The sequence below is a fragment of the Charadrius vociferus genome, unplaced genomic scaffold (genome assembly GCF_000708025.1).
Source record: "Charadrius vociferus isolate BGI_N301 unplaced genomic scaffold, ASM70802v2 scaffold39, whole genome shotgun sequence".
Classification (NCBI taxonomy): Eukaryota; Metazoa; Chordata; class Aves; order Charadriiformes; family Charadriidae; genus Charadrius; species Charadrius vociferus.
In genome coordinates, this window is record NW_009650188.1 from 4,262,345 (window position 1) to 4,274,903 (window position 12,559).

At 51.8% G+C, this 12,559-nt stretch overlaps 1 protein-coding gene across 1 annotated transcript in view; it reads right to left on the reverse strand.

The window, feature by feature from the left end:
• CACNA1E (calcium channel, voltage-dependent, R type, alpha 1E subunit) overlaps positions 1 to 12,559 on the reverse strand; it is a 108,034-nt gene that overhangs the window by 62,017 nt on the left and 33,458 nt on the right. The window contains exon 7 of the mRNA XM_009892926.1: positions 8,966 to 9,069. Within this exon, the coding sequence (XP_009891228.1) occupies positions 8,966 to 9,069 (104 nt within the window). The remainder of the gene's footprint in view (positions 1 to 8,965; positions 9,070 to 12,559) is intronic.

Consider the following 12,559-nt stretch of genomic DNA (forward strand, 5'->3'; position numbering starts at 1 on the left):
TTTGTGGGGGGGGGGGGGGGGGGGAAGAATGGGGGCAAACAAAAAAAAACCCCACAAAAAAAAACCAACCAAAAACCATCTAAGAAAAAAAGAATATCACAGATGCTGCAACCCACTTTTATCCTTTCTAGACCTTCTTTGAGTCCAGAGAGAGTATATAGCACTGGTCACATCAGTATTGTGGCTTCCATGCTTTGAAATTACAAGCCAACAGTTTTCAAACCCATCAATTCATCACCTTTTGCCACCATTAAAGGTGCCTCCAACAAACCAGTTACCAAACAGGTCTTAAAATGATACAAGGCAGCAGAAAGGAAGGGGTGGGAAGCGGAGAAATACTGGATTACACACTGAGGATGAGGTAGCAGAACTGTGCTGTTGTGAAAAAAAAAACATATATAACAGGATGTATAACAAGGAACACCATCTGTAAGACATCAGGTAATACTGCTGCTCTCCTCAGCACTCGTGAGGTCTCAGCTCATGGCTCTGACTCAGTTTTGAACACCGCAATTTGAGGAAAAACTGCCTTCGACTCCAGGAGAGTGTCAGGGAAGGTTATGGGACAGAACTGACAACAGACGGTTTGGAAAACATGGATGAGACAGTTGCAAACCAGGGGGATCAGATGGTATTTACCCAAGAGGTGTAAAGGAACTAAAGTGAGAGTGTTGAACTAACTGTGCAGTCTGTAACCTGGTGCTTCAACTTAAACAGACGGTGGCAAGCAGGCACAGCAGAACTGGCATTGCAGACTGGGATTATCGCACTGAACCAACCGCAAAGGTTAGAGCAGGGAGTCCAAAAGGTACAAAAGCCTCTGCAGGGGGAAGATGTGCTTCATAGGTCTGCTTTGAGGGAGGCAACAAGTTTTCTGGATAAGGGTAATTGCTTGATTTAAGTTCACTTGAATTGCCAGAACTGAGAGAAGATTCAAGGGCAGGTAGGACAGGGCTCTGAGCAACCTCATCTAGTTGAAGATGTCCCTGACAATTGCAGGGGGGGTGGAGTAGAGGACCTTTCCAATCCAATCATGATTCTGTGATTCCTTAACAAAGCTGTATTGTCTCAAGAAAGTCTTCCCATGAAGTACTAACTGGTGAAAAGAATTAAAAAGGAAAACATTTCTTATATTCCCTTTAGTGGTGGCCGTTAACTTTCGATCATCCCTGTGTACTTCAGCGAGAGTTACGTGTTTGCCGCGTTGTGACAAAGCTGCCGCAAGAAGCAGAGCGTACAGCTGACGAAGCTAAAGAGAGCACATTTATAGAGCGCCGGCAGACACACGAGTTGGGGGATGAAAAGCTGACAAGCTGTTGGCGACATCGAATGGTAAAACGGGAAGGAGCTGGGAGATACCAGCCCTGAGATTACCTATTACATCACTGTCCCATTTAAGAAGGGGCAGATGCTCATGGTTACCTCCTACCTTGGAGAAAGGTTATGATTTAAATCAGATTTTCTTATAGGTACTCGCTGATGTCTGTCACTTCAACCAGGTCCTAAACGGGCTTGTATTAGGCAGGATTGATACCAAGTAGCATGAACAATTGAGAAAGACCTCGTCACGCTAGTTTGCGTTGACACCCCACGCTAAGAGGAGAAATGAACAAAAATGAGTAAAGAAAGGAAAGGCAATGACAACATGAAGACACAGGGAGAAGGCAGTCTAAATGGGAAACTGTCTCCACAAGTGGAGAGCGGACAGAAGGCCTCCAGATGAGGAGCCACCAGAAGCAAAGTCAAGATTCCCAGCACTAAAGAGCAACTTTTATAAGCCAGTCCCTCAAAGAGATATGGGCCATCGTGGCTCCATGTAGGGCCTAAAGTAGCAGTGAGAGGGTCACTGTTGTCCAGCTGTGTAACGGGATCTCCCAGGTCCAGGCTTTGGACAGCTTTGAAGATGAAGTTCAAGAATTCAAATAATTGGTATTTGATGGACAGCTAGAGCAGCAATGGAGACAATGAAATGACTCAAAGCAGCGAAGAACACAAGCAAACTCAGACTTTGCATCTGCTGATGGGGAACACAGCCCACTGAACAGCAAGGACTTTAAATACCTCCCCTCTTGTCTCGAGTAATCCCCGTTTCTTGTGTATAGATAGCTTCAGTCAACAGGCCCTCATTTATCCAAGAGCAGGTTTACCCACTGCTTGGGAACGTGGTTGGGCATCAGATGTACCTTGCGGCAAAGCCTGTCCCTGCCAGCCTCTGCATTTCAGGGTGGGATCGTCCCCTCTCCACATGCTTCACGCATGCTCTCCAAGAATAAGAAGTACTCCACGATCAAAGCGAGAAAACCACGTGTGGACGCTTGCTTTGTGTTCAGCTCAACCCTGCTGTGACCTTTAAAAAAAAAAGACAGGTTTTCCACAACACTTGGGTTGAGCTCAGAGCAGCCAACAGTTTGGAGTACTTATTGTTTTGAAGTAGAAAAAACCCAAAATGACAAAGAGGACAAATATCACTGGGAGAAGGGAGTCACCAACAGTTGTAGAGTCTCAGTTTGAACATTTTTCCAAGGGTGACAATGCTGGGGTTTGCACCTCTGTCCCCGTACCCAGAGAAGCCTATTGTTCACAATATTGCACCAAACGTAACAATAGCACGGCCAATGCATGCCGCAAGAAAGCAACATAGAGGTGGTGGAGTGTCTGGTAGTCCCAGCAGCAAGAAGCATAGATACAAGCTCTGGATTTTATTTCACTCTTATCAGGCAGGGTTGGTATGAGCAGCGCAGCTTCACTGCTTCAAGAGCCCCGGGCTTTGTTCGCAATCACTCCCACTGGCTCATGCAGTGCTGGGAAAATGTCACTCCTCCCTTTCCCTGCTATGCTCCAGTTTTCATCCTCTGTAAGCGGAGAACAGTTTTACAGTTCCCCTTCACAAGTGATAGCGATTCGCAGATGAAAGGTGCAGGGCCAGTACTGCAGGTGAGTTACAGCATGGAAAAAATTCACCAATTTTCAACATTTCATCACATTAACTTCCCAGGAACTTCCAAGCACTCTAATTGACGCCTTCAACGCACAAATACAATGAATTCAGAACCAACCATCAAGTGTGAAACCCACAATGCAACTGCTAGATATGTCACTCCGCCACTGCAAAACAAACAAACAGCCGCCTACGAGGTACAAAGAACTGATAACGCTACGTGATTCGTTCGGGGCATCCTGTCTACTTCACCCAACAGGAGTGCCCAGCACCCCCTTGCAAGGATAGAGTTGGTCAGGGAGGAACCGGACATCTTCAAAGCCATCCGCCAAGTCAAACAGCAGCAGCCACGGCCACACGATTGCTGTCATTAACCAGGACGACGGAAATTACGACTATCTGCAACAAACAACTCCAAAAGCAATCTGTAAGCAAGAACTATCCGCTGAGTGCTTTGTTGGGAGGATCAAAACAGAGCCTTTTCACCCACGATCTGCAGACAACGGGCAGTCCACAGAGCATATTTGCAGGGAGGCACGAACAAGAGCAAATTTGAAGCACTTGAGACACGCTGGCAAATAATTTGCAAAGAGAAATCAAAGGGGAAAGTCACTGAGTTGTCGCTTTGTTGTGGATTTTTTTTTTTTTTTTAATCCTGTCCGGTTGGCTGTAAGCAGAGTTGTTATTCCCTGTAACACCAGGGGATACGGCACACCAGACACGCGTGTCTCTTGTCAGGCAGCTTGTTTGCAAAGGGCTTGGAGGCCCTCCGCAGAAAGGTGGTACAGCAGAGCAAGGCAGAGAGGCACTCATTGAATATGGATGCCCACCTGGCTGCTGAATATAGATGAAGATCTCAAAGGCTCCTTTGCTTCACTCATGTTCAAATACCACGTTGTTGACACAAGAGCTCCCCCAGAACAAAGTGACAAGCATGGCCGCTTCTCACCAAGCGTGGCCCAAAGAAGGGGCATCCCATGGTGGTGCTGGGGGACCTGGCAGGAGGCATCACAGCCCACCCTCCCCATTACACCCACACCTCCATTCAAAAGCAGTTCCAGCTACTGAATCCCCAAACACACAATGGGCACAGCCATTTTACATCTCATCCAAGCCACTCCCTGAGACGCTACAACCATTAAAAAAAAAAAAACAAAAAAACCAAACCAACAATGCTTCCAAGCTTTCACGCTTCCGGTGCAATATTTCTCAGGCACGTTTTTTGTCATCTTGCTGTCCCTCATGCTCTACCCATAAGCCTTCCCGCATTGTGGCGACGTGTCTCCTTGCTTTCCCCTCCACAAACCGCCTACTTCCGAGACATTAATCCTCTTCCCAGTGTTTTTTGGCTTCAAACCACCTGATCCAGCTCGAATGCATAGGCCCCAGGTTTTGTGTAGAGCCGGCAAAAAAAACTCCATTGAAAATGTACATTTGTTCCTTCGACACCCTTATTATTAATTGCTATAAAACTTAATTTTATTCATCGTTTGTTATGCCTCAAAATTGGATGGGAAAAAAATTCAAATTAAGTGAAGTGAAAAGATCTCAGAGATGGTACAGAAGGCTCCTGAAGGAGCTGAAGAAAACTCTCCGGAGACTGGGAACACAGTGCTAACCCAACCTGAAAGAAAGAAGATCTTAAGACAAAGAAATCTTGCCAAATTGATCCTTTAATTATAACATTAGTCGTTTCTTTCAAAGGCTTAATGCAAGAGCTGGGGGTGGGGGGCAGAAAAGACTTAAAGGGAGAAAAGACTTAACATCACTAGGATGAGTGGAAGCAATTAGGAGGATTTAAATTACTCTCTTGTTTGGTACAAGGCAGATGGATTTCATTTTTCCTGCCATCATGCTCAACTTCTTGCTCTGCCAGCAGCTTCCAGAGGTCTTCTCCTCAGCAGACCCAAGGACCCAGCCTTCCCAGGTTGGCCAGCATCCCCTTCCACTCTGCACCCACTCAGCTATTGCTGCGGACCACAAATTCCAGTGATTATAGTAGCTTTGTCACCCTGGAAAGGGGCTGGAAATACAAAACTGGATAGGGGAAAGGAGTCCACCAGGCCTACAAGTCAATCTCACCAGGAGGACAGATGCTGCAATGAATGGAGGAGGGCAGAGGCTGAGGAAATGCAGATAGAAAAGAGCCAAAACACAGCCTGTCTGGTATCAGAAACTCTGCATGAGTCCTCAGCGTTATAGCTCCAAGCATAGCTTGTTTGTTATCTTCACTCTTTTATCTTCTTGCTCCCATTGACGAGCTACACATAAGCCATCTTCTTGCCAGGAGGGGCAAAACAGGCAGGACCTGCCTACTGTGACCTCCGCAGTGGTTAGGACAGGTGAGCTGCGGTCACTCCTGCACTGACATTACTGCTGCCGTGGTACCATGCATGCCACATGCAGTGGGAACCAGCCAGCACGGCTCTCACCCGGTCTCTGCTGCTCTGGAGATGGAGAGTGAACACACAAATCCAAATTGTTTTACATGAGAAACAACTGAACAAAAAACCCCAACCCATTTCCCAAAGAAGGGAGAGCAGACCTTTGCAAATCTCCAGTATGGGGCATGTGCAACTTTTGCATCTCTCTGACTCAAAGCCAACCGACCACAGGGCACTGCACGCAACAGGCCATCAGCCACAGGGTGGGATGAGGTCCCATCCACCTCTCCTACCCATCCCACCACAGAGATGGCTACAGCATGCGATTCTCTCTCTGCACCACAACAGTTCTCCCTGGGAAGAGGTGCAGAGCTGCAGGTGCGTCCTGCCCTGCCGCAGCAGGGTGCTGGATGACACCAACCTCAGGACACAGGACGGCAGCAGGCAATACTTGGTAGGAGTCTCAGGATCTTCCTGAGCTCCCAAATCCACCGGCTGCCACGTGGCAGAAAACATGGTATTTCAGCTGATGCTCCATCCTCGCTCGCTCCCACTAACTCTCTTCTGCCAGGATTATTTCGGTAGCTTGTGTAGCTTTAAAAGCTGAGCAGTCACATCTCCTTGGGCTTCATACCTGCAAAATGCTCTCAAAGAGGAACAGGGCCAATTTTTTTTTTTCCTTCCTGCTTTCAGTTAGAATTAATTGATCTGTAATTGCACCCATAGAGGGGGAAAGTTAATAGACACAGTAATAAATGCCAAAGCCCCAGAAGAACCGGCTCTCCAAGCCCCTGCCTGGAGCGACTCCATCTCCTCTTAATAGCGTTGCATGCAATTCCAGTGCATGTGTGCGTGTTAGTATTTAGAGAGAAAAATCGAGGAGCCTCGGTGTGATGGAAATCATTTCTTTTCCTCTCCCACATACTTTGTGCTCAGGAGCAGATGGATCCAGGCTGTTTACATCACGGAGGTCATGCCTCAGCTTAACAGTTGGGGAACTGACTGTTGGGAGAGATGCGCATCGCAACCAGAAGATTGCTAAATCTGGGCTCTGGCAAACTTCTGATGGTGGCAAGTTAAACATACAAATGTCCTCCTGCAGCCTCTTCGCATTCAGGACCAGCCTCGGGTGTTTGATTGTTTCCCCAAAGAAAACCGCTGCTGAGACAAAGCGAGGGCAGAGAGGCAGCTCTGCAGCAGCTCACAAGCCTGAACTTGGAGAAGGCAGCTGGAAATCCCAAGCTGACTTCGATATTTGCCAGTGCAGATGGTGCAGTTTGCAAGCAATGTGTGTCCAGGTTTCCATGAGCGGGCTACCAGAACTCCCTGCTCGCTGCGGTGCCCTGAGTTAACAGAGTGACTGCGACTTCAGCTAACCAGGCATGGCCGCCTGTCTTCCCCAAATCATTGCCATAATGTCGGGGAAAGGTTTCCTTCGCGAGGAGTTGTTTCCATGGAGCTCATCCCCAAAGTGACCTTCTCCTCCCAGCTCAGCCCAGCCACAGGGCGTGCAGGGGGATCCAGCCAGACCCTGGCTGCTCATCCAGCACAGAGGCTGGGGGATGGAAAGGTCACCCCTCTCCTCCCACAGCAGAGCCAAGTGCTCTCTTCCAGCACAAGAGGATAGCGAGAAGAGTTGAAAACAATAAAAACTAAGCGAGCAAAGCAAGGAACGAAGCCCTTCATATTGCACTCAAGGACGCGCATTGTTTGCATGCAGAAGTACCTTCTCCTGCCTCGTGTCGCACCCCTCTGTGGCTCTGACAGCAGTTTTGGCAAGAGAAATCTTCGCCACCATCAAGCTACTGCATCCACCGAGCCGCAGGGGATGCCTGTGGCTGTGGCCATGCAGGAGGGCACATGCGGTGGCCTTGCCATCGGGTGGCAAAGCCCAACTCGCCACCTCCGCTCACCTCGCTCAGCCCTCTAGGGAGCTGAGCAGTCGTGCTTTTCCCTAGGTATCTGGCACGCCACGAGAGCATCTCCATTGCCAATTAGGCCACCCACCCACTTGCATCCTTCCCCAATACAAACCCTATTAGAGATAAACAAACAGTCGAAATGCCAGCCGGCGCCTGGGAAGAGCCCTAGACAACTGCATCCAATTCGGCGGGCACAGGAACAGCTGCCTCACCCAGTCCTGGCGCAGGCAAGCACCGAGCACGGACCAGGGCACGGGCCAGCCATGCCACCAGTCACCCCGTAGTCCTCCTGCCAGCAGCTGGCTTGCAGGCCAGAGTGGTGCTACCGTGCTGTGTCCCAAGGCTGCTCTCTGCATCACATCAGCACCAAAAGCATCAGTGTCCACACAATGTGCTACGGTGACACACTTCAACACATCGGGGTCTTTTTCAGCTGCCTAGCCCTGAGCTTCCTAACTTCCCTTCTCTGGGCTTCCGTAGGAAAGCTCCTGCTTGACACTGACACCCAGTTGGACTTTGCTCAAATGCCCAAGTTGGATGTGGCGTAAGAATTGAAAAAGCCACCCAACACTGCCTGGATGTCTTCATCCTCCCTAAGAGCTTCCTCCCTGCAAGACAGCATGAAGCCCTTCCTGCAGCCTGTCCCCAGAGCACCTGGACTCAGTCAGACGCCAGACTGGGAGCTGGGGAAATTCAGCCCGCCAACAGACCCTGAAGCCCACCCTGCCTCTCCAGAAGCACTCCTGAAACCACCACCATCACACCTGAACTCTCAAGGACACTTCGGACAGTGACAGCTACGACCAGGGCCAGTCTCCATGTTGATCTCTGCATCTAAGGGCTTTCTAGCTGGTCAACCCAGTGTTACAGTGGTGCTTTTTTTTGGCATGATGGGCAATTAGGAAAAAAACGACCTGCTGCTGGGCACAGGGGCCCCTCTGCCACCTGTGGCAAGGGCAGAGGAGCCCACATCCCCCTCCCAGTACAGATAACGCATGCTCTCCCCATGCACCAAACCCTGCCAGCGGTTGAGGATGTGCTGATGCAACCACAGTCCATTGTCATGGAGACAAGAAGCCTTTTTCTCTCCAAACCCAGCTTAATAGCTTGGATTAAAATCTGCTTTCCCCTGGGAAGAGCAGAATAGGCACAGTTGCATTGTCCCTAAGTCCCTGGCTTGTCCACGTGCACCCCAGGCCCCCCTACCCTCACCAGCGCATATCCCCCACTGGCGCTGGGCACATCCTCCCAGCCACAGCCTGCACAGAGTAGAGGTGCCTTGCCACGCTCCCACACGTGCCCCAAACCCATCCCAATCCACATCCACCACTCTCCATCGGCCAGCAGACGCATACCCCGCTACAAACGCATTCCAGACTGGAACACATTTCCATAAGGCGCCCACCATACCTCTCCCCTCCAGCAGGTCCCAAGAAGATCGACACTGACCATTTCCCACAGGTGACCAAAACCACAAGCTCTTCAGCAAGGAGACACAACAAGAAAGCATCTTCAAGGCTGCCCCTTTCCTGACTCCCCAGGGAGCAAAGGAGCTAAGCAGAGCCAGGGAGCAATCCCTTGCTGTGCAGCAGGGAAGCACGGAGGGGACGGGGGGAACCAGCTACTGGGGTCCTGGGGGTCACAGCAGTACCAGGGGCCAACCTCAGGGCTCAAAGACACAATGGGCATGGCCTGGAGAGGAAGGACGCCATCTCGCTTACCCTGACAGCACTCCCAGGACAAGGTTGAGGACAAAGAAGGATCCAATGATGATGAGGGGGATGAAGTACAGCCAGTTCCACGTGGCTCCTAAGGCATCATTGGTCTGGAGGGGAAAGAAAAAACACGTGTGACGTTACCTTCAACACCAGCACCTGGGGCAGAGAGAGGGTGCGTTAGCTTCAGTGTGGTGGCATTTTTCGTTACCTTCAACACCAGCACCTGGGGCAGAGAGAGGGTGCGTTAGCTTCAGTGTGGTGGCAATTCTCCCTGCAGGCTGGCCACACCAGGCTCCTTCAGGGTGAGGTGGCCATGCCTGCCGAGCCTTGTTGGGCACCAGGTGCTGCCTGTGCAGGCATGCCTGCAGAGGAGCTCCTGACCAGCAGTGCCCTGATGCCCCGCGGCATCTTGCCCCAGCCACACCCTCCTCCATGGTCTCCAGCTCTCATCCGGCAGGACCACTCTCCTCTGCCTCCTCCTACCATCCCTGAAGGGACACAGGGGCTGTAAGGCAGCAGTACAGTCTCTCAGTGGTGGGCAGGCAGAGGTCCAGGGATGCGCAGCTCAAAACTGCAGTGCTGAGGGTGTGGGGGCCACCCTGAGCATGCCTCCCCCAGCAGCTTTGATTCAGTGCTCCCCTGCCCATCCCACTGAGATAGGGCAAAGCAGCCCCGCAGCAGCAGCGCTGGCCAAGCACAAGGCTTATAAGGTACCTTAGGGCCAGGGAAGCTGGTGGCTAAAGAAGAGGCAGCCAGTGCTTGTCCTTCCATGCATAGGGGGAAAGGGGCTGACGTGGACAAGCCCCACACCTTCACAGGAGCATTTTCTTGATGGCACCATTGGTAATAAATCACAGGCACCCTCGTGTCCTGGGTGAGTTACCCCAACCCCAAGGAGCTGAGAGCAGAGGTGAAATCTAACCACAGGGCAAAGCCCGACGGCTAAAAAGCCTGCTGGCAAGCCCTGCTCTATACCTCCAGACATTTATTCACTGAGACTTTTAATAAAGCAGTGCCCCTCTGTACCTCGCAGCCGCTTCCCAGGCCCCATTTGTCCTCCGGTGTCAGGCACAGCGCACATGACGCCGGGCTGGAGGGTGATGCGGCAGAACGTGACTGTCTGGGGGAGGTGGTATCAATCTTGTTGCAATGAAAGGCTCTTTCTCTTTTCTCTCTCTTCCCCCTTCTCCCCGTGCTAATTAAGCCCTCATCTTCGTCTGAGTCATTGGCACCACATCTCCCGGTCAGCCAGTGCAGGAGCCGAGATGAGGCTCTGCAAGGGGAGAAGCTCATCTCCAACGAGGGAGAGAAAGCCACTGCGCTGGAGTCTTCCGCGTCAGCAGGTACCTCAGCCGGGCGTCCCCACCACCCGGATGCTGAGGCCAAGGCAGGAAGGGCGATGCCAGCGCATCCCACTGCAGGCATCGACCACAGCACCAGGGAGGAGGATGCTGTGGGCAGAGACCCCAGTGTGAGGAGCACCTGGCACCCAGCAGCAGTAAGGACTTTGAGGTTGGGGAAAGCATCCGGAAAGACTCAACACCCTTGCCCTTCGGCACCGGGGAAACCACGCGTGTCTTCTCAAGGTCCTGCACCTTTCAAGAGCCTCAGTCCACCACCAGCCCCCTTCCTCAGGGCCATGGGAGAAGCGAGAGCAGGGAGATGAGAATGATGCATGGGAAACCCGTATAGCCAACACTCATCACCACCCTCCAGAGACACCCCTACCACCAAGGGAGGTGGGAATGATGCATGGGAATCGTGTATAGCCAATGCTCATCACCACCCTCCAGAGACACCCAGGTCACCATGCTCTGCTCTAACAGCACCATTTGCCATGGCATCAGTTTACAAGGCATCGTGCAACAACTTGGCTCAAGCCTGGCTGGGCTTCAGCTCTCTGCCAAGATGCCATTGGGTACCTGCCACCCGTGCTAGGATCACTTGCCTTTGAAACTGGCTCCTGCCCAAAAATCACTGTCTTTCCCCAAGGTCCTTGGCAGAGGGGATGCAAAACAGATGAGCTCCTTTCCTACAAGTGAAGGAGACATCTTCCCCCAGGGCTGGGCCATAGACACCCCTCTAGTGATGCACAGCAGGAGATGGAGACAGTGATGAGATGATGGAGCAGAGGGCAGTTTCCCTGGGGTTATCAGCCAGCAATACCAGCAGCAGCACCTAGACCACCTCTTCCCTCTGCAGTTTGTGGACACGGCCAAAGCTGGTGGCACCAGGGACCCACAGCTGGGAAAGCTGAGGCAGCAGCTCAGCAGGGCCCTGCCAGGACAGGCCATCTGCGATCTCCACCTCTCTGCATCTCTGTACCCAGCTCCCACTGGGGTGGAGGTAAAAGGGATTAGAGAGATTTTAGAGGTTTTGGGGGGTTACATGTCTGGCACTGCTAGCAGCCAGTGGCTCCAGGAGGGGCACTGCTAGGGCAGGAGAGGGGATGGGGAGCTGCGGCCATGGACCCCACGTCCCCAAGGACACGCTACTGACCAGAGCAAGGTCAGGAATGGTCGCAGCCGCCCAGGATGACACCAGCAGTCACAGAAACAGTCCCATGCTGAGCAGCTACATGGGTCTTCCCTGGCTGGTACCAGCTTTGCCAGGACCCTCCAAGCCCCAAGATAAAATTTCCCAGGGCACATCCCAATGGCCCCTACAAAACCAGGAGCTGGTTGTGCCCAGCCGGCTGCAATGGCTCCAGCCCATCATCTGGTACCTGCTCGGCTGCTTTGACTGCCAAAATTTGCCCTTTTATTCCCCAAGAGGCTAGAAGAGTTGCTCCGGTACCTTTGCAGCACCCAGAGGGCCCAGCCAGGGGAACAAGGGGATTTGTTTGAGAAACACAAGGGGCTTACGGCTCATGGGCTCTGCATCTTCCACTGCTCCTCTAGCCCACGGCAGAGAGCATGACCACAAAGCATCCAGTGCAGTAAGGCATCACCACACAGAACAGCGTGTGTGCATACACACATGAGTGGATGCATTCCCATCTCTCCACTCCCAAAGCTGAAGCACATCCACCCAGGAAACCAAAGGAACTGTCACACCTGGCTGTGTTTGTCTGAGAGAGGACGCAGACTGCCAGGGTCTCACAGAGTTGCTGAGTCCAGACCCCCCTCACGTCACACAATCTCCCCCAGACTTTTGTCAACTCTACCTTAAAAACTCACTGTTCCCACTGGAAGGCTCCTCAAGCGGGTTCTCTAATAGCTGCTCTAATTTTCAGGCTAAATTTATTTGTGGTCATTTTATATATCCCTCCGTTCTTTTACCAGCATTGGCCTTTGGCTGAAATACTGTTTCCCATCCTGATTTATTTATAGATAGCTATCATGGCCATCCCCCGGCCTCTGCTCTGCTAGCCAAAGCAAGGTTCCTCCAGTTCTCTCTTGTATGACTGTCTCTCCCTCCCTGTTTTATCTAATAGCACCTTCCCTGCTCCTCTGTCTCTGGACACAGGAGACCTGAGTGTGAGATTCCGATAGGTCCCACTCCATCCCTGCATGATGCTAACGAGGCTTTGCCATCCTCCCTGCAAACATCCCTGCTCCTCCAGGGCACTGTTGGCCTGCGGTCACCCTGCACTCA